Source organism: Dermacentor albipictus, unplaced genomic scaffold (genome assembly GCF_038994185.2).
Source record: "Dermacentor albipictus isolate Rhodes 1998 colony unplaced genomic scaffold, USDA_Dalb.pri_finalv2 scaffold_120, whole genome shotgun sequence".
In the NCBI taxonomy this organism is placed as follows: Eukaryota; Metazoa; Arthropoda; class Arachnida; order Ixodida; family Ixodidae; genus Dermacentor; species Dermacentor albipictus.
The window spans coordinates 123401-145183 of NW_027225674.1; the positions used below are offsets into that span (position 1 = coordinate 123401).

Genomic DNA, 21783 nt, shown 5'->3' on the forward strand with positions numbered 1-21783 from the left:
GAAAGCAAAATGGCCAGCCCAAATTTGAACGCTGAACAAATAGCAAATATAGTCACTAGAGTGGAGGAAGAAATTGGCAAGTCGCCAAGTAAGGGGTGGGAATATGGTGAGCTTCTAAGTGTAGTAACGACAGAAATACGGAAAGAGAAACAACATGTTCATTGGAAAGGAAAAAAGAAACCGAAAAGCTGGTGGAACAAGGAGATACGAGAAGCGATCGCCGAACGACAGAAAGCATCTCGAGAGCACAGGCAGGCAAAGAAGGCGCAGTTGTCACAGGATGAAGTAACCGGTAAATGGGAAATATACCGGGAGAAAAAGTCTATGGTTCAAATACTGGTGCAAGCAAAATTAAAAGGTGAAAGTGAAAGTTGGTTGTCAGATATACGTGAGAAAAAGAAGGCCGCACCTAGAATATTTTGGAATCACATAAAATTATTAGGCAGGAAATCAACAACAATACAACAACATATCCTAGACGAAGATGAAAACAGACTGGAAGGAGAAGCAGCAATAAATTACATCCAAAAAGTAACAGCCGAATCTTTCCAAGGCAAGGACGAGGTTGTATTTGAAGAAAAAAAGAGCATGAAAGAGACCCAAGGGGGAAAGGAGCTAGTGCTTACAAATTTAAACTGGAAGAAAGCGGAAGAGAAAATTCCTAAGCGCACAGCCACAGGGCTAGACGAGGTTCCCGTTAGGCTGATAAATGAACTGGGACCAAAAAGTAAGGAAGCTCTCGTGAAAGCAGTTGAAAAAACTTTGAAAGATAGACGAATACCAGACAGTTGGCGACAAAGTAGAATGAATTTAATTTATAAAGGCAAGGGGGAGAAAGACAGAATTCACTCGTATAGACCGTTGACCATTACATCGGTAATATACAGGCTAGCAATGCAGGCAATCAAATTAAAGCTTCAAGCATGGGCAGAAAATAATGGCATTTTGGGAGAGCTTCAGAATGGCTTTAGAATAGGTAGGCGTTTGGATGATAACTTGTTTGTTCTTACTCAGTGTATTGAAATATCAAACGCAGAAAGCAGACCGTTGTATGTGGCCTTTTTGGACATTACAGGAGCATACGACAACGTAGACCGCAGCATTTTGTGGGATATTCTGGAAGGGGAAGGCTTAGGTAACGATTGTATACAGCTTTTGAGAGAGATTTACCTAGAAAATACTGTTTGCGTTGAATGGGAAGGGATGAGGAGCGCGGAGAAAGTTCATATCAACAAGGGACTGAGGCAGGGGTGCCCTTTATCCCCGCTGCTGTTTATGATGTACATGGTGAGGATGGAGAGGGCGCTAGAAGGCAGTAATATCGGGTTTAATCTCTCATACAAACAGGCAGGTACAGTAATAGAGCAGCAACTCCCAGGTTTATTTTATGCGGACGACATTGTGTTGCTCGCCAACAAGCAAAGTGATTTGCAACGTCTGGCTAATATCTGTGGACAGGAAGGCAACAATTTAGGTTTGAAATTTAGTGTTAGAAAATCAGGTGTTATTGTATTCAATGAAAACAGTGAACAGACAGTGGAGATACAGGGCCAAGAAATACCTCGGGTAACAGAATATAAATACCTTGGTATATGGATAAACGAAGGAAACGGATATATAGAAACACAGGAAAAAACCATAACAGTCAAGGGGAAGAGAAATGCAGCCATAATGAAGCACAGAGCGCTATGGGGATACAATAGGTACGAGGTCCTCCGAGGTATGTGGAAATGGGTAATGGTTCCAGGACTTACTTTTGCAAATGCGGTTGTTTGCTTTAAATCAGGGGTACAATCAGGACTCGACGGGAACCAAAGGTCAGTGGGTCGCCTCGCATTGGGCGCTCACGGGAAGACTACAAATGAAGCTGTGCAAGGGGATATGGGCTGGACTAGTTTTGAAGTGAGGGAAGCTCGCAGTAAAATTGAGTATGAAGAACGGCTGAGGAATATGGAGGAAAGTAAATGGGCTGGGAGAGTGTTCAGGTATCTGTACAGGCAAAACATTGATTCACAGTGGAGGAAAAGAACTAGGAAGCTTACCAGCAAGTATGCGGCCTGTGGGGTGGGCAACACAGCAACAAAGAAGGTCAAGCGGAAAGTCAGAGAGGCTGAATTAATCTCATGTGTGGCGGCAATGGAAAAGAAACCTGCCATAAGTAACTACTTAAGGGGAAAAAACGAAATTAGGAAAGAAACCATTTATGATAACTCAAAGAAGCTCATTACTTTTCGAAGCCAGATCGGGATGCCTTAGAACACGCACGTATAAAGCGAGATATAAGAAGGAAGAAGAAGCATGTGCTTGCTGCGGTAAAGCTAGGGAAACGACGGAGCATATTTTATTGGCCGGCGCTGGGTGCACGCGCGTGGCAGCAGACGACCCCAAGTGGAGTGCGCTGCTGCCACACATTATGACGTCACAAAAAGAAAACTTAGTAAAAAATACATGAAATGCTAACGTTATCGTTTTGTTGTTAAATACACTACGCCTAAATAAATAAAGCATTTATTTTGTGCTGCGTTTGAAAATCGAAAATGACTGTCGGCGCTTACACACGCGTGCACGCAATGGGAGGACCGTTGCGATTCCTTGTGGCTGTGTGGTGTGTACTGTAGTATTGAATCACTGTGTAATATCGGCGAGTACGAATAACGTTGCCGTTACGAAGCTACAGAAGCTTCGAACGAACTGTGCTGCATCCACGAAACAGCACGACATGTCGCCTCATTTGGACTGTCGGTTTCGAAGAGTCGTTGTAGCACAACGCCGACTGCATATGGTGTCGACACGGATCATGCATATTGCAGGGTGTGTCGTATGTAGCGATTCTTTAAGTTGTGTGTACGCCTTCTGGCAAAGTCGGATGTCTGTTTGGCCTTGGACACCACGTCGACACACTGCTCTCGAGCTCGAAAACGCAGAAGTGGTGCGCGTCGGCATTGACGTCGATGTATTGAGCCAAAGTAGAACTATGAGCGGCTGGGCCACGTTCTGCAATATTTGTCTTCATAGTTAACATTGGGGTTGCTCAACATGTTCCTTTAGAACTGTGGCGAGCAGGTGCTCAAGCAAGTCGCGATTCGCTAGCCGCCAAAATCCGATAAACAAGGGAACAGTATGAACATGCAAGACAAGAAACAGTACAGGTAAATGCGACATCGAGCGCCATATAAAAATTGCAACAGCTCACTTACTTAGGCGATATCTGCAACAGCAATCCTACGAAGGATGAAACATTTGTTTTTTTTTTTCCGCGATCGATGCACAACACTAAGCGGCAACTGCAGCAACAAGCATTTGGAACGAGTTTAAACGTTTTTACCATAACAGCAAAAAGTTCTGCCAAACTGAGAGCCCACATATGCTCCATTCACATCAGTAAATTCAACAAGCAAGAGCAACAGCACTGAAAAACATAACAGGGGCTGCACAAGACCACACTACCAACCAAGTGTGGCTCGAGATCGCAAGCTCGAACACCATCCGGTTCTTTCAGCGCAACTAACTAGAACAACATTCTATCACACAACACAGTAAGAAACCGTAAAATTGTGTTTTAGCTAAGCTGAAACGCTGAAGCAGCTCCAGCAGCGCGCGCAAAACTATAAACCGGAACACGCCATACTTGTTTAAACAACGTCATCATAACTGTGACGTCACTTCCGTGCGTGGCAGCAGCGTTTTGGTATGGCATTTCGCTTTTACCACGCGCGTGTCACCAGTTACCGCCTATTTTATTAGAATGTGAAGACATCTATCCAGCGGTCGATTTAGGCACCACTGGCCTCCTTGAAGCCCTCGGGTACACCTCGGGTTCAGCGGGAGCAGTGGTAAAGCAAACAGGTCCGCAATAGACATCAGTAAGAGGCGATTGGAGGATTGGTGGAAGAAAAGTAGGGAAACGACAAAGGACGGAGACGTACAAAAGCACAGTTCGCAATAGGGTATCAGAAAATTTGTACGTGGTAGTTCATAGTGTTTTTTTTTTCTCATTGGTTAACCTAGGTAGGATATTAGGCAGCATAGTAGCAAGAGCTTGGTGGCGCAAGCCACCGCCCTGTTCCAAAGGGGACGCTCATAACATCCATCCATCCATCCGGAGGAAAGTAAAGGGAGAGGGCCAGGAACCGAGTTTACGGACAACGCGGCTGCCATGGCATCAGACAGTTTTAGTATAGCGTACGCTATTCCATTGCGTACGCTAAAAAATAGCGGGTCGTCACTGCGCATGCGCTCAACGCTAAACGAAATAGCGGGTATAGCGGGCGTACGCAACGCAAACGAGTTAGCGAGCGTTTTTGCGGGGTTTGCGGAGTTTGCGGGAAACATGGCGGCGATCCCGGCTGCCCGCTTCGAATTGAATTTGGCGTTGCTTTTGTAAAATGCACTTCGTTCGTAGCAAATGACTGTGTAAACGGCTTTCGCTTAGTCTCAGGCCACTTCGACGACAGAGTATTATGGATAACTTCGTGGTGTTTTCGAGATCGCTTCTCGTTTCGGGCGAGTCAAAGCCTAACGAAAGAAACGTGAGAAAATGTTCCAAAAGCCAGGGGAACTCATGCTTCAAAGTGTTGTTTACACTGGCTTTACTCAACAAAGTATAACAAAAACATAGACGTTTCGCCACCTATGCGGGTGGCATCGTCAGTACACAATGGCAACAAATGAGAAATACATCCTATTTATCTATGAAAGTGCCGTAAACATCCGGCAGGGGGCCACGGTTAGAGTTACATGAAGATTGATTACGACGGATGAACCATGATTCTACGAACTTTCTTGGGCCCCATCGGTGTTCCCGTGCTAGTGTGGTTACATTGTTAAAATCAAACATGTGTCCCTTTGATAAACAATGATCAACCAATTCTGTCTTGGCACGTGTAGCATGGGTGGCTTTCGTAGCATCTCTTAGATGTTCCTTGATACGGGTGCGACGTCGCCGCCCTGTCTCGCCAATGTAGCTGGCATCACAGTCCGAGCAGTTGACCTTGTAGACGACACCACTTTGTTCGTCCGGAGGTGTGCGGTCCTTTGGCTTCGGGAACACGTTTGCCAACGTGTACGAGGGTTTAAACACAGTTCGAACACCTAAAGGCCGTAAAGCCCTGCGCACTGCTTCTGATACACCGCGGACATACGGAATGCACACAAAGGAAGCTGGCCTTTCGGCCTTGCTCTCACGAGGTTTTTGCATGCGGCGCTGCGTATCATTGACCAAGTGCTCAGGGTAACTCCGCTTATGCAATAGAGTGGCCACATTCGTTAATTCTTGCTCCCTCAAAGTTTGCGTTGACGAGAGCGCATCGCAACGAGACAGGAGAGTGCGTACCACGGCATGTTTGTGTTCTATAGGGTGGTGAGAGTCAAAACTCAGCACACTCCCGCTATCGCAAGATTTGCGATATACGGCTGTCTCCACCGAACCTCCTTCGCTCCGTTGTACCAGCACGTCTAGAAAGGCTAGGCTGCCACTATTCTCCGTCTCACATGTAAATTGAATGGCATGATGGACGGCATTTAGCGCCTCATGCATGGCACGCAGGTTTTTCTTTTCGACAATCACAAAGGTGTCATCTACATAGCGGCAGTACATTTTGACAGGGAAGGGTAAGGACGTCATCGCAGCCGTTTCCACGTGTTGCATTAACAGATCAGCCACGATTACAGAAACAGGACTACCCATCGGGACGCCTTCTATCTGGTGATATATGGTACCGGCAAACGAGAAATATGTTTGCTTCAAGCAGAACCTAAGCAGAATCATGACGTCGTCAACAGTCAGGGAAGTACGGCTTTCTAACGTACAGTCCTCCTGCAGGCGTTTCTCAATAATATCCGTAGCCAATGCTATCGGCACATTCGTGAACAAGGACACTACATCGTAGGATGCCATAACATCGTCGTCCCGAAGCTGCTGCTGGCGTACCGCGGTAACAAACTCTTTAGAATTCTTGACCGTGAACGTGCTCCCTTCCGCAAGCGGCTTTAAAATTTCAACCAAAAGCTTAGACAAGTTGTATGTCGGCGACCCAACAAAAGAAACAATAGGGCGTAGTTGAGTAAAGCCAGTGTAAACAACACTTTGAAGCGAAAGAAACGTTCAAGATGTCAGCGCCACCTATCGCTACCGGCGCGAAATAGCCGCAACGACGGAATATGGCCTCAGAGATCCGAAGATATTGTCGGCCAACTAAAATTGTAGAAACGTGCGCCGCTTAGCGTACGCTATTTTATAGCGTATAGCGTACGCTATAGTTGCATACGTTAAACTAAAACTGTCTAAAGTTTCGTATCGAGGTATCGGTAGGTGTTGGGCTTGGGCGGTTGGGCTGGGCCTTCTAGCTTTGGGCGTGCTGTGCATATTACATGATATTACATCCGCCGTCGTATTCGATATGCTGTACTGCAGCCCAGATCAAACAAAACAGAGGCTTATGGAGCATGCACAGCGTGATAGCATAAGTGATATGAGGCTCATTCTCAGCAAAGAATGCGGCGACAGTGTCGAACAGATTGCGCAGTACGTGCAAAAAATCACCTACGAGAAGTGTGGCGACACCTTGGCTCACGTTGCATCTCGATGCGGATCCCTGAAAGTACTTCGGTAAGGCAGGGCCGGCCCGGGTTGCGAGCTACGACTAGAAAACAAATTCCTTCTGTTGCAGATTCATCTGCAAGGAAGTCAATTGCCTGACGCTCCTTGAAAGCCAAAACGACGACGGCAAAAGGCCGTTGCATGAAGCTGCTCAGTCATCTCGACTTGATGTAGTGCAGTTTCTTATTCATCAAGGATGCCAGATAGATCCTCTAAAAAGGGCTGACTGGTGAGATATGGTTCTGAACGAGAAGTTCTGTGGTGTCCATGCCACCACATCGCTCTGTGTCGTTTAGTCTTTATTGTTCCAGTTAACACATCCACTATTTACTCAATGACTACACCGTGTATGACCTCATAAGCGCTTTTCGTCGTCAAACGATACGGTACTGTTAATTCTAAAGCTTTTACTGTTATAACTTATATAATTCTCGCTCTGCCTCTGTACTCGGAATAAATGTAAAGTTAAATAATGCCGCAGACTATATATATGTATATATATATATTGTGTGTGTGTGTGTGTGTGTGTGTGTGTGTGTGTGTGTGTGTGTGTGTGTGTGTGTGTGTGTGTGTGTGTGTGTGTGTGCGCGCGCGTGTGTGTGTTTCTTCAAATGCCCTCGGAAAACAGTACCTTATTTTTATTTGCCTGCAGGACGCCACTTATGTTGGCATGTACAAAGAATCACTTGGAAGTGGTTCAAACACTAGTTGCAAGGGGTGCCAATACAAACCTTCGAAATAAGGATGGTTGGACGCCATTTCACATCTCATGCAGGTGACATTTTATCCACAGCTTTATTCACTTGGCAGCTCTGATGTGACCCTCTTCTTTTTGCAGGGAAGGCCATGTACATATAATGTCCTGCATCTTGGACATGTTTCCAGATGCATGGAACACTAGCAGCAAAAACAAAAGAACGCCACTTCACACAGCTGGTATGTGTCTGTGCAGAACATGCTGTAAGGTTAAACAGGAGTGCCAAGTCAAATATGAGCATGCATCATGTATTTTGAGATCCACTGAGCATGGTGGCTTTAAATGAGAAACGGATGCCAGCTGGGGATGACTGGTGGGAGATGTGAGTGCCTTTCAGGTTGGCCAAGTGGTCATAGCAAAATGTTTCACTTAGTCTGCTTGAGAGTTTGCTGCCTGTGTGGTAGCGATTTATTTATTTATTCATTTATTTGTTTGTTTGTTTGCTTGCTTCGTCACAGTACAGCGTAACGGGAGGCGGAGGGAAAAGCCATTCAAATGACGGCTTCAGGGATCCTCCGCCCCCTTTGTGAACAATGGCAGCAGCTGAAGGACGTCACAATATCACAGCAATTTTTCCTTTTTTTTTAAAGTGACACATTGTTTTACGTAATGATCAAGACATAAAGGAAAACTGAAAACATAGTTTATACATAGCTTATACAACGAAGAAAACTGCTGCAATATTCTGCATTTAAATAAATTGCTACAGAGTTTATACAACAAAAAGATCCACTAATTCTGTGACACTTAAACGAGACACATCTATACCTTTGCTAGCGTAATTATTTAGAATTCGCGGAAGGGTACATTGAAGCATCTGAAAGCCATAAATGGTACGAAAGTAAGGAACGTTCCACATTTCTGTATTTCTTGTTTCATAGGCCTTCTCCTTTAAGCAAAAATTTGCCATCTCCACAAACAAAAAGTTGGAGCGTTTGCAGCTAAGACAGTACTCTTAGTAGTCTGTATTGATATAGGTCATTCACTTTGATTATCCTATATTTTTGAAATAGTGGGTCACTATAGGTGCTAGAACTATAGCGTTGTCTATCAGCCTCAGTATTTTCTTCTGTATTCTCAGTAATTTCGTTAAGTTTGTTTCTGTAGTTGTTCTCCAAACCAAATAGCAGTAGTTAAGATAAGAACTAAACAGTGATTTGTATATCAATAACCTCACTGAGTTGGGGATAAGGTACCGGATATGGCTTAACATTCCAGTTATCTGACTTAATTTTATTTGATTATTGACGTGGTCATCCCATTGCAAAGAAATGACGAAATGTACCCCATGTACTTTCACAGACTTCACTATTCCTATATCTGAGCCTCTAATGCTAAATGCTAATGCATTTTAATGCATTAGCATAGCTTCAGGCACTTCCCGGAAGCTATCTATGTATCTGTGTATCTAACCGTGTTCCAGCCTACCTGTGTCACAGGCTAGTCAGTGGTTGAATGGGTAGCACATTGAGCTGCTGTGCTGAAGTAATAGGGTTTGAAACCTAACATCGGACGGACTTGGGTCAATGAGTATGTGTTCATGTTTACATACGTGCTGACACATTTGAATAATATTGACGTGGTCATCCCACTGCTAAGAACTGGAGGAATGTACCCCAAGTACTTTCACCGACTTCACTATTTCTATATCTGAGCCTCTAAATCACAAGGTTATTCTGGAAGGTCACTTGTTGACCTTTCGAATGAAAAACTACGGCTTTTGTTTTAGTTGCATTTATTTTTAACTTATTGTTACTTGTCTAGTTGTCTAACTTCTGTAAGACATCATTAGCTTTACTAGAAAGAATAAGATCTGATGCTGAGGTGACAAATATATTCATTTATATCATCTATCATCTGCATAATATATCATTGCATAGATAATAAACTTCTGGGGAGATATGGACTATGTCATTAATATATAAAGTGAACAATAAAGGACCAAGAATGCTCCCCTGTGGTACATCTGAATTTGCCTTCTTATCTGATACGAAATCATTTATAGAAACAAATTGACATCTATGCACCAGATAGCTTTTAAGTAACACGAGTGGGAGCCCACGAATGCCATAATGGTTTAATTTTTCAAATAAGATACCTTGGTGAATGTAGTCAAATGCTTGTGTGAAATCCACAAAAATTCCGACGACATTATTTTTTTGTTCGAACTGTTGTAAGATGTATTCTTTTTGATCCAGTAGGGCGAGTTCTGTAGGCTTATGTTTTTGGAAGCCATATTGCGATTTTGTCAGGACATATTTGGTGCAAAAACAGGATAAACGACTAAAAATAATTTTTTCGAAACCTTTAGAAAATACGGGGAGAATAGATATCGGTTGATAATTGGCTACGTAATGCTTGTTCCCCTTTTTGCAGAGAGCTATTACGCGTGCTGTTTGCATTTCTGAAGGAAAAACCCCTGTCGAAATACAGAATAAATATGTGTTTTAGTGCTGGACTAATCTGATCAATAACATATTTCACTGGTTTTATTTGCATGACATCTGCGTCACAGCTGCGTCTGTTTCTTAAGCCAAGGAATACTGTGCGGACTTCTAGTTCAATAGTACCTGCTAAGAAAAATGTGTTTGTAGTTTCTGAACCCAGAGTTCGGCAAGCAGCGGGTGATCTGTCGTTAAAGTCTGTGTAAACGAAGTAATCATTAAGAACATTGGCCATATCCTCTCCACTGACCAAGTTTCCATCATGGAGCACCTCCTTAATTTGTTCTCGGATTTCGGCCCATCAAAGAGTTTATTTTAGTCCATAAAACATCTGCTCGTTTTGAGCACAAAGTAAATGCTTGTATGTAATACAGCTCCTTTGATTTCTTAATTTCTTTACTTAAGGCATTTCGGAACTGTTTGAAAGCAATTAGGTCCGTTTCGACGCGCATGCGCATGAATTTCCGGAATAATCTGTCTTTTTTTGTCAATTTTACGTAGGAGTTCGCGCGTCAGCCAAGGTTTACGACAACCTTTGCGTTTATTCCATTGTATATAAGGGAAGTGTTTTTTGTTTATACAAATAAAGGATTCTACAAAAGCGTCATAGGCTGTATTTGCATCATTTGAGTTAGAAACTTTGTCCCTATGCAAAGTGCCAGTCTCTGAACAGAAGGCATCTAAAGCAGCTGGCGAGACATGTTGATAACTATAAGGAATCTCACTCTGAATTAACGTAGGTGCACCTGTTTTTACAGAACAACATATCGGCATGTGATCACTAATAGGATACGTAAGGACGGCACAGGTCACACACGGCAGATCACAGTTTGTGATAAATAAGTCCGTGGTGGTCTCTGAAGACAGAGTAATTCTAGTGGATCTATTTATGATGTTTTCGCAACCATTGCATGCAATAGTAGTTTCAAAGTCACGCTTTTTCGTGCCGTCATGCCCCATGTCAGTATTGAAATCACCACCCAATATAACGGTGTATTGGTGTTAATTTACAAATGTTAAGAAAACATCTAAAAATGCAAAAAAATCAGACAAGTTACCATCAGGTGGCCGGTAACATACAGCAACTATGACATCTTGAAAGTGAACCCACAACATCTCGTCATGAGCTGTAACTAAAATAAAATTTTCAAGTAATACGGCTGGTAAAGAATTATCAAGTAACATAGTGACACCACCCTGTCGACGACTTCACCTAAAAACAGAGAGTGTTTTCATATTAGGTAGTTCAAATTCTTCTGAAATATCTGATTGCCAGGTTTCTGTTAGCATAACTACATCAAAACAACCTTTCATTTGGTTAAACACACACTTGAGTTCATTTACTTTGTTTCCCATTGATTGTACATTTAAATGGGGGCATCTAAGAAATCCTCTTTGTACACTTTCAAACCGCTTCACTAACTCACGAAGCGCGATATATCTGACGTCAGCCATTTTACAGAGCAGTAAAAGAAAAAAAACTAAGGAACAGTTCAAAAACAAACACATCAATTGCTCAACGCTGACAAGTCATCCTCACACCTGATGACCTGCGCAGGTTCTCCACTCTTTCTACGCACCAAGACCTTCCCATTTGAATGCCATGCAAAGTCATAGCCAACTCTCCTAGCCCAGGTTTTCACTGCTACTAAGAGAGCCCGGGAACGCTTGGTCATATTCTCAGTTATGTAAACATGATCTTGTTTCTGCCTCAAGGATTTTCTTTTTTCAAGCCACATATCTCGACGGTCCTGGTGGACAAAGCGAAGGATCACTTCACATTCTCTACCTGGCCTTGATGCCATCCTGTGAATAGTGTAAATATCAGTCGGAGCAAGTTCCATCAAATTCATGGTTTTCGCAAGATCATTTACCTTATTTAAAAGATTTTCACCTGCAGTCTCAGGAATTCCATGTATTTCAACATTCAGACGTCGGCTGCGCCACTCGAGGTCATCAAAATCAATCTGAAGCTGGGCGAGACCCTTGGCTGTATCCTCCTTCTCAAGTTTGTCGATCTTGCATTTTATGTTCTTTATTTACCTGTCTTGCCCGCTCAAGCGTTCCTGAATTTTATCAAAGTTATCCGACAGCAACTGAATTGACCTATCTATTCCCTCTACCTTTTCATTCAAAGCAAGTAGAGAATTTAATTTCTTGTCTATGTCCATGATCGTAATCTTAGGTTGAGCATCTCCGATTTGATCAGCGGGCCATGTGGTACTCTTCTGTACCCCCGGCCTGCAGGCCTCACACTTCCACGCTCTTCTTTTACCCAACTTTTTCTTTTCAACATACTCCTGTTCACTTATGCCTGAGCATACTGAAGCATGAAAACAGAACTCGCACTCATTGCACACAATAGCACTCGCGACATCTTCAATTTCAGCTCTGCAACTGCAGCACTTAGTCAAGTTTGAGCCCCTAAGTCATTCATCACCAAAACAAATCGCTTGGCAGCAGCGCAGTGAATAAAAAGTCTAAAAAAAAGAGAATGAGAAGTTTAACCAACCTGTAAAACACAGCAGAAGTTAACCGACGTGCTTTCCTCGTCGTCGCCACTGCCAAAGTGCTCTGCCAAAATCGCGCCCCTGTCAAAGTCTCTTTCTGTCGTGGTGCTGCTGCTGTTCGCTGATAATCTGCGCTGCAAAACGACGCAGTTACTTCCAGGCAGACAGGCAGAATGGGCGCGGGAAATTTGAAGTTCAGTCCAGGCGATTGTAGGCAAAGTCTTGGGTCGGGGCGCCACAGGAGATCGAAGTTTTCGAAGTCAGTGCCTCTAAAACACAGCAGAAGTTAACCGATGTGCTTTCCTCACCGTCGCCACTGCGAAAGTACCGGTTAAGTACCAGTTAAACCATGTATGTCAATATTAATTATAACAATTTTAGATACTTTAGTATCCAGCATGCAAAGAGAGATTACTGCAGTGTGCAAGCATCCAAGCTTTAAGTAAGTTGTTAACATTGAATTTTTATGACGTGTATATTGCACACACACTAAGAAAGTGATGAACAGACAGAGAGTAAAGTCTCTATGCTTCTTATTCCTTTAGCATATATGCATTGTGAACATTGAAATGAAGGATTACATTTTTAGTAACTGTCATTCAGCATATAAAACATGGCAAGGTTCTTGGCACGTAGCTTCATAAGTGATGACAATCAAGGCAACCACTGCTAGTAGGGCTTGCTGTGTCTCACTGTGGTGACTCTAACATAGTGTTTCCAGTTGCAGTAGGCCTGGATAGCAACCTCACCGCCTGCACATAGCCACTGTCTAGGCTGCACATGTGCACAAGGGGTGCCTGTTTCAGCTGACTATGCATTCCTAGTGCCATGACAGTGTCATAGTATCATGCTGAACTTACTACAGTTCAGATTTAACGAAGTGATAACCACGCTTAAACTATTTTGTTAAATAGAGAGGAACTGTTGGTCCTTCGAAATCTAAAATTGTAACCTAGTGACACACGAAGGCTACTGCGGCATTGTATTTGCCACTAATGTCGCCATCTGTTGCATAAACCATGAAATAACGAAAGTAACCATTGCTGTCCCTACCGAGGCGGTGTTGAGTCGACTGTTCTGTGCGTTGACGTGGTGTGCAGCCGCGTCAAAATAAAGCTAGAGATGTGACCATGACACCTAGGTGTTATAATGTGGTAGCTTTAGAGCACACGCTCGAAGGATTTAAATTTCAGCAATATGGAAGTGAAGGTACTCGACCGGCTGATACGCAAGGCGTATAAGCGAGTGCTCGGACTCCCACCCAGAACGGCTACTTCTCACCTCGAGGAGACAGGGTTGTACAACAACGCACAGGAAATTATAGAGGCCCACCTGGTAAACCAGAAGTTAAGGCTACAGTGCACAACAAGGGGACACTGCGTCTTGGATATTCTGTACGGAAGACCAGCGCACTGACAAAAATCCCAATACGTATACAGGAAACTATGCATGTCTCACATCCAGAAACATGCACCTGACCTTCCACATCGGACAGCAACATGCCCGAGCACAGGCGCTCGCGAGGAAGTATGAGAACCACCCCAATGTCTTACATGTAGACGCGGCCAGCACCACAAGAAGCACTGCATTTGTCACCAGCGTAGTCGACAATCACGGGACCAAAATAAAGGCATCGTCAGTTTCCAGAGTGAGCGCTGCAGAGGCAGAGGAATTAGTGATAGCGTTAGCCATCATGATGAGACTGCACTGGAAGTACGTCATAGTTCTGATGGACTCTCAGACGGCACGCCGAAATTTTTCCAGGGCCACACATCGCATTCTGATTGAGGTGCACCAGTTCCCGCCATACATGCAAGTCATGTGGACTCCGGGGCATAAATCCTTACGCGGCAATCAGCAGGCACACGCCTACGCCTGAGCGCATGTACACCGGGAGCCACAAGAGGGTCACGCCCAGCAGTTCCACCCCGAGCCCATACCATTAACCTACACGCACATCCTACATTACTATCACCTTTCATGAAGAACACTACCATCACCTCATAATGCTCCGACGAGAGAGGAAAATGTAATATGGCAAAAACTCCAAACAAACACATATCCTCTCTCGAGTCTCTACCACGCCATACACCCTGCACTGTATTCCTATAAATGCCCACACTGCAATCAATGCGCAATGCTTTGCCACATGGTATGGGCTTGCACAAGCGCACCGCAGCTCACACCCATAACACACCCCACCACAAAGCAAGGGGAGGCAACGCTGTACTGCTCAGACTCGATGGACCAGCTCAACCTAGTCAACCAAGCGAGAAGGGCAGCTAAGGCTGCTGGACTTCTGGACTGAGGGGACCACCCACTGCAGAGCGAAAGAGCTACCGGCGCTCGTGTGCTCTTCGCTGTAAAATTTACACTCTCTCTCTCTCTCTCTCGAAGAACACGTACATGTCAAAATTGGAAAGAAATCACCGCATTTTTTCTCATTTATTTCACAAAAAACTGAGTTAAATTGAGTTCGGCCAAGTTTGTTTTGTTAATTCGGGTTGATGGTAACATTGAACCCTATGGGTACCTGCCGGGGAATGTAAATTCCTTGATTAGATCGGGAACTTCGTAAAATCGGGTTTCGTTAGATTGAGTTCTAACTGTAGATGGTGGAGCATTCTAACTGCATGCCAGGGTGTTGTCCTTGTTATTGTACAGAAAGGCAATGCTGCTAGAAGTAGTAGCAGTTTATTAAAGGCAAAAAGGAGGAACATAATGAAGGACCATGGGCATCACAACTGTCTCGCTTCCCAGTGGACACTTAAACTGTTCTGCGATTGTGAGAAACAGGCTAAGGTAAAGATAGGGGAACAGAAGGTTACAATAAGCATAAAAAAATAGGAAGACGTAAGCGAAAAAGGGACATAAAGTAGGTGACTATATATATGTACATATATAGCATTTTTAAAGTGAAGGTTTCTTCTACTTTCCGATGTTTGACATGGCTGCCTGGCTATTTGTCACAATCTTGGCAGATATATTTATGGATATATTTGGAGTGATCACTATTAAGCTTCACAAATTTCTTAAAATTAGGCACTAGGAGGTACGTTGAAATCCACCTCTGCAAATAAGTTATGGGGCCAGGGTGACACTAAGTGAGATAATGTATTTTTGTGAATATAAGGCGAGATATTTTTCACAGAATCCTTAGCCTCGAAGTCAACCTCTGACTTGTATGTGAGGTTGATAGATTCAGTTAATATTTCATATGGCAGCAGCAGCACTGCATTTACAGTAATACAGATTTTGGACGGTAGCGCAAATTGTAGTAACATGGCAGGTAAGGTAGCACCATATTTTTGCATATACTCGCAACAAGAATTTCGAAATATATAACAGTCAAGGTGGGTTGAGGATTATACATAAGGTCCTCCATTTTCGGGTTTTATATTTTTCAAAATTCAAGGGGGGGGGGGTAAAAATTGGGTGTTACTTTTAAAAATGAAAACCGAAAAGAAATCGACGGCTTTATTGTCTCACAGCCTAAAGTTGAAGATTTTTCTAGTGACTTTTACAAATGATTAACGCAAGCAATGGTCTTTTGAATGCAGCCATCATATTTCAACAAGTGAAATCACTCACAGGAACAGGTAATGACAAAGACAGCTGCTGGCAAATAATGTGACAAACTCTTCTCTGCAAGTCCTCGTCAGGCATTGTTAATATATTTAAATGAAACCACATTAACAAGAACTGCAAATATAGAGAAGGATTTTGCTATCTCTTCTTTGCTTTGTTCTTAGCACCTTTTAACAAAGAAAAGTAGTATGAAAACTATTGCACACGGTAGGAATGCTTTGCAGGAGGTGTGATGTTTTTCCTTATCAAAAAACCCTTGTTTATGTGCATTGTCCTGGGCGTTCGGAGCATTCCTTTGTCAATCCTACACTTGTTGGGCCTTTTGTTGATGTCTGTTATCATGTTTTACTGGTTCCCTATATATGCTCTTCCAACAAAATCAAATAAATTAAAGCTAGACAAATCAGCCATCTTTTCTTAAATGTAACATGGTTGTGTAAAGGCCCTCTCAATGTCACAGCTATTATTTGCAGTGCAGAGAAACGTCAAAGCTGCATTAATTCACTTTCTAGCACATTACCAGAGCTTACATGAATGCGACATGTGGAAAATGCAATGCAATTCACCATTGCCCATAGGTCGGCAGTGTGGGAGAATACTCTCTCACACTCACCATAATTTTTCCAGGCCCCGCACTCACTCGCACTCACCTACGCTCACACTCACTGGCACTCACTCACACTTGCACTCATTCGCACTCACACTCGCTGGCTCGCACTCGCACTCACGTATACTCACACTCGCTGGCACCTGCACTCATCTCCACTCACACTCGCTCGCCCTTGCTTGCACTCACCTCCACTCACGCTCGCTGGCACTCACTCGCACTCGCATGCATCTCCACTCGCGCTCACCTCCGCTCACGCTTACTGGCACTCAACCACTCACACTCATTAGCACTCACTCACACTCGCACTCACCTTCACTCACAGTCACTGGCAATCACTCGCACTCATGCCTTTGAAATGAGTGCTAGTGAATGTGAGTGAGTGCACTCATGAGTGAGTGCACTCATGAGTGAGTGTGCCACCGATGATGATGAAGCAACATTTGCTGGGACCGAAATAAATCGGTGGTGCACACAGGCACCAGACGGGGTGGTTCCCTAGTTACGGGACCCATATGTTTCCAGCAGCTCCTGGCCCCTGTCCGTCAGTGCGAGCTGAATCGGTAGGGCGGTGCTGGATAACAAGGTCTCCCATCGCTCAAGGGGTTGGGGATTGGGGGTGTTGGTGGGAAGGGGAGGAGGCGGGGTCTTGAGTTCTGTGCACTCTGCCAAGACGTGTGGCAGGGTGCCCTTTTCTCTTCTGCAAAAAGGACAGAACGTATCGTATTCCGCAGGGTACATGCGGTTCATGAGTACGGGATGCGCAAGCGATCCCGCCTGCGCTCGACGCAGGATCGTCTGTTGTTGCCTGGTGAGTCTGGGGTGCGGTTCTGGCAGTCTGCACCTTTCTTCTTGGTACATCCGGGTAATGTCCCGAAAGCTGGTAACCGGGTGCGGTAGCTCTTCCGGCTCATACTCGGCCCGGATTGACATTTCTCGGGCATGGTAGTCGGCGATAGTGTTGCCTGCTACCTGCGAGTGAGCCGGGACCCACACGAGCTCTATGGCTCTTCCCGGAGGCTTGTGCTTGGCTAGAATGGCTCGGGCCGCAGAGGAGATTACCCCCCTGCGGAAGCTTCTGTAGGCTGTGTTTGAGTCGGTGACTACGGTGTCCACGCTCGGCTGTGCGAGTGCGAGGGCCACGGCCGCTTCTTCGGCAACTGCGGGGTCTGTTGTCTTCAGGGACACGCTGACGATCGGCCTGTCTTTTGATGTAACCACCACCGCTGCACGGTCACTGTGTTTTCGGAGTGAGGCGTCCGCGTAGAGGACCCTGGTGTTCTCTTCCAGCTTCCGGGCTAGTGCTTTAGCTCGTGCGGTGCACCTCTCGTCGTCCTTGCCCGACGTTATGTTCCGGGGAAGAGGTTTTGTCTGAATGATCGTTTTCCAGTCTTCCGTAACAGCCGTCTTTATGGGTACTGGCTCGATTTGCCATCCTGTTTTGCGTAGGACGGCCTGTCCGTGTTCTGTGTGACTGAGCCGGATTCTCTGATTAGAGAGGTGGGCTTCGATGAGCTCCTCCACCGTGTTGTGGGCGCCCATGTCTAGCAGTTTTTGAGTGGACGAGTAAATAGGCATGCCCAGTGCTTGTTTCATTGCCTTACGAAGCATCGTGTTTAGGGTGTCCCTATTCGCCTTCGTCAGCTGGAGATACGGTGCAGCGTAGGTAACCCGCGACACGACGAACGCACGTACCAGGCGCATGGCATCGTCCTCTTTAAGGCCTCGGTTTCTATTAGATACCCTCCGAATCATACCAAGTATCTGTTCGGTTGAAGTCTTGATCTTTGTGATGGCGGCCTGTGCCTTCCCGTCGCTCTGAAGTAGTAGGCCGAGAATCCTAATCTGCTGTGTTGGCTTGATGGTAGTTCCGGCGATGGTGATAATCACGTTCGGCGGCAGCTCCTTCTTGGATTTTCCCGGTTGGATCATGAGCAGCTCTGATTTCTGGGGAGCGCAGCTCAGTCCGCACGACTTTGCGTACTCGTGCACGGTCGTTGCCGCCCGCTGCAAGACTTCCTTCATCCAGGCATCGGATCCGGCTCGGGCCGTCCACACCTTAATATCGTCGATGTAGAACACGTGGTCCACGCCTTCAATTTGCTTGAGTAGATCGGGCAGGGGCAGCAGGGCCAGATTGAAGAGCAGGGGCGACAAGACCGATCCCTGAGGGGTGCCCCTATCGCCGAGTTCGACAGGGTCCGACTTCTCCTCCCCTATCCTGATGGTCGCCGTTCGGTTTGACAGAAAATCTTTTATGTAGCCAAATGTGTTCGGCCACACCGGGTTTTGTTTAGATTCTGCAACACGCTCGCGTGGGACACGTTGTCACACGCTCCCTTTAGGTCGAGAACGAGTATCCCGCGCGGCACGTGCCTCGTTGCCGGCTTGACGACCAGTTCGTGGAGTTGGATCATCACGTCTTGGGTGCTGAGATGTTGCCTGAAGCCATACATCGTCTCTGGCATCTGATCCGTTTCTTCGAGGTGCTTCTGCAGCCGGCGAAGGACCATGCGCTCCATCACCTTCCCCACGCAGGATGTGAGAGAGATGGGCCGCATGTTGTCTATCGTGAGGGCCTTGTTGGGCTTTGGAATGAAGCGGACCTTGGCGTCCTTCCATTTCTTCGGCAACTGCGAGCTCTCCCAGGCTTCGTTAATGTGCTCTAGGAGGCCGCTGGCCGCTGTACGGCTCGTGTTACCGAGTAATTTGTAAGTTATGGCGTCCCTGCCAGGTGCACTTCTCTTGTTACTGTCATCTATCGCTGCCCACAGTTCCGTCATGGTAAACGGCCGGTCCAGTTCTTCGTTGTCGGGTCCTTCGTACCTCTCGGGCACCGGGTACTGGCCCTTCTCTGTCTTTAAGTACTTGGCCTTCAGGTCTTCCAGGAGCCTGCAGCCGTCTCCCTTGTACGTGTTCAATACTTTGGTGAGGTTGCGATTGGTCGCAGTTTTGCTACTCAGCGGGTCGATCAGATGTCTCAAGAGACACCACGTCTTCCACGTCGAGAGCTTGCCCTGCAGGCCGTCGCAGGTCTTCAGCCAATTTTCCTTACATAGTTTGGCTGCGTGCTCGGCGATCTTTTTGTTCAAGACTGCTATGCGCTTGGCCAGCTTTCTGTTGTGACGTTTCCACCGCCGCGTTAACGAGTGTCGGGCCGCCCACATGTGGGTCAGTCTGGCGTCCACATACGGTGTCTGCAATGTCGTTGCGATTTCTTGGGTAAATTTATCGAGGGCCTTCTTCTGGTCCCTCGCCCATTCGGTGTAGGTCCTTTGTGTTTCAGCTTGTCCCGATTCTTCCTCGGACGCCTCTTCTTGTTCTTGGGTAAACTTTTTCATCTTGTCCCAATCCGTGATCCGTGCCGTCCCCAGCACAGCCCGATATCGGGAGCCTCGGATCGTGATGCCGATCACGCTGTGGTCAGACCCCAGGTCCACTTCTTCGCTTCTCCAGGAGACGTCTAGCGTGCCTGATAACCACGACAGGTCTGGCGTGGTGTCCCTCGCGGCACTGTTGCCTCTTCTGGTGGTTACGTCCGGCTCGTTCAGGAGGCTGACAATTCGTGTATATTCATAACGAAGCTTCCAATTTATCATCTATTACATTTGTAGTGCACCAAGGCAGTGTTTTGGGCCCAGTTTTATTTTTTTGTATACATAAATTATTTGCCTTCCCGATTATATGGTAACATCCTTCTATTCGCTGATGATTGTTTTCGTACTGCGAAATTGATTGCAATGATGATCACTTTATACAAAATTCTACCTTTTCTTGGTGTCAGGAGTGAAACATCAATAACACTAACACTAAGCAGAAAGAAACAGATATCTGATTTTACTTACATTATTAATGAAACACCTCTCACTTGTGTATTTCAGGGTAAATATTTAGGTGTCACTTTAACACGCATTCTCCGATGGGAAATCCATGTTAACAACATAACCTCAAGTGGAAATTAATGTACATGCTGAGCACTAAAGCGACTCATCTTTCTGAGAAGACACCTTCGTCTCGCGTCCGCAGATACAAATCTGCTGGCCTATAACATGCTTGTTCAATCAGTGCTGGAGTATGCCAGTATTGTTTGACATACGTACAGAAAAGAACTCATAAGAGGGGGTGCAGAGGAAGGCAATAAGGTTCATTTATAATAAATACAAGTTAATAGATTCATTGAATAAATTATTTAAAAAAAAACTGGCTTATTACCACGGCAAAGTAGGGCAAAATTAGCACGACTAAAGTTGTTTCAATTTATTCATAATGACAAGACCATTGACACATCCATTTGAAGTTCTTTTAATCGTTCTAGGTCAACATGCCACAAGCATTCTAGAACACCTAATGAATACATTTTTAACTTAAATTGCTTTAAATACTCATATTTTTCTTAAACGAATAGGGAATGGAATGAACTTAGTCCTGCCGTTACTAACGCTTTAAGTTTAAATAACTTCATGACTTCGAGCGGCCGCCAACTTCAACAGCGTTCGCTTGAAGCTTGCCCCTTGTTGATCATCGAGGAGGGAACGGCAGGTAGACGAGACGACGTAAAACAAACTGGTTTAATACATCGCTACAAACAACTGAGCATCGAGCAACAGAGCACCGTAGTGTATGCCAGCAACTACAAAAGTTAGAAGCAGAGTTCTTATCTACACAGCAGCGCTCTCTCTCTTTATATCCTGTATGGGGTCCTGTCTTCACAGCACTGGAGTCTAGAACAAACAATTCCAATGCGTCCTTATGCTTTGAAGGACGCATTGCCGCAATTTGTGTACTCGCGCTTGGCGTGCCATCCGTTTGGTGTGTATTTGAACGAAAAAAAAAAATCTATTTCACGGCGTAGTGCACGGGCATAAAGAAGAATGCGCCGTGGGCAGAGGCAAAAGAAAAAAAGAAAACAACAACTGTGCATGCAGCATGAGTGGGGGGCAGAGTGGGTAGCGAGCCGGACAGATCGGTATAATAATTTTTAAAAAAAGCTACTTTGGAGAGGAGGTGTTGTGCGGCTGCTGTTCCTGTTGCCACGAAGATGTAAACAATCATGTGCGCCACCACTTTCATAAAGTATCGCCCGCCCGTAAGGGCCATAACTGAAGGGCGCCTTGGCGCTAGCGCCGGAAAGAGCGCCTGCATTAACTCGACCAATGGGAGCCATGCAGAGATTCACACGGCAGTCTGGGACACGAGCATGGTTAGAGTCGTAGAGTTTCCTACAATATGCTAGAGGGAACTCTGGCGCTGCAGTCGTCGGCCCACCATAGAATTGATGA

The 21783-nt window shown here is 45.3% G+C and overlaps 1 protein-coding gene and 1 long non-coding RNA gene across 2 annotated transcripts in view; one reads left to right on the forward strand and one right to left on the reverse strand.

The window, feature by feature from the left end:
* The first annotated feature begins 6268 nt into the window (after nucleotides 1-6268).
* Nucleotides 6269-21783, forward strand: part of LOC139053420 (ankyrin repeat domain-containing protein 16-like) — a 59866-nt gene continuing 44351 nt past the window's right edge. The window contains exons 1-4 of the mRNA XM_070530436.1: nucleotides 6269-6607; nucleotides 6669-6827; nucleotides 7251-7373; nucleotides 7437-7534. Of these exons, the coding sequence (XP_070386537.1) occupies nucleotides 6399-6607; nucleotides 6669-6827; nucleotides 7251-7373; nucleotides 7437-7534 (589 nt within the window). The 5' untranslated portion in view covers nucleotides 6269-6398. The remainder of the gene's footprint in view (nucleotides 6608-6668; nucleotides 6828-7250; nucleotides 7374-7436; nucleotides 7535-21783) is intronic.
* LOC135897532 (uncharacterized) overlaps nucleotides 12372-21783 on the reverse strand; it is a 48017-nt gene continuing 38605 nt past the window's right edge. Inside the window, exon 3 of the long non-coding RNA XR_010563076.2 lies at nucleotides 12372-12438. This is a non-coding gene — a long non-coding RNA (uncharacterized lncRNA). The remainder of the gene's footprint in view (nucleotides 12439-21783) is intronic.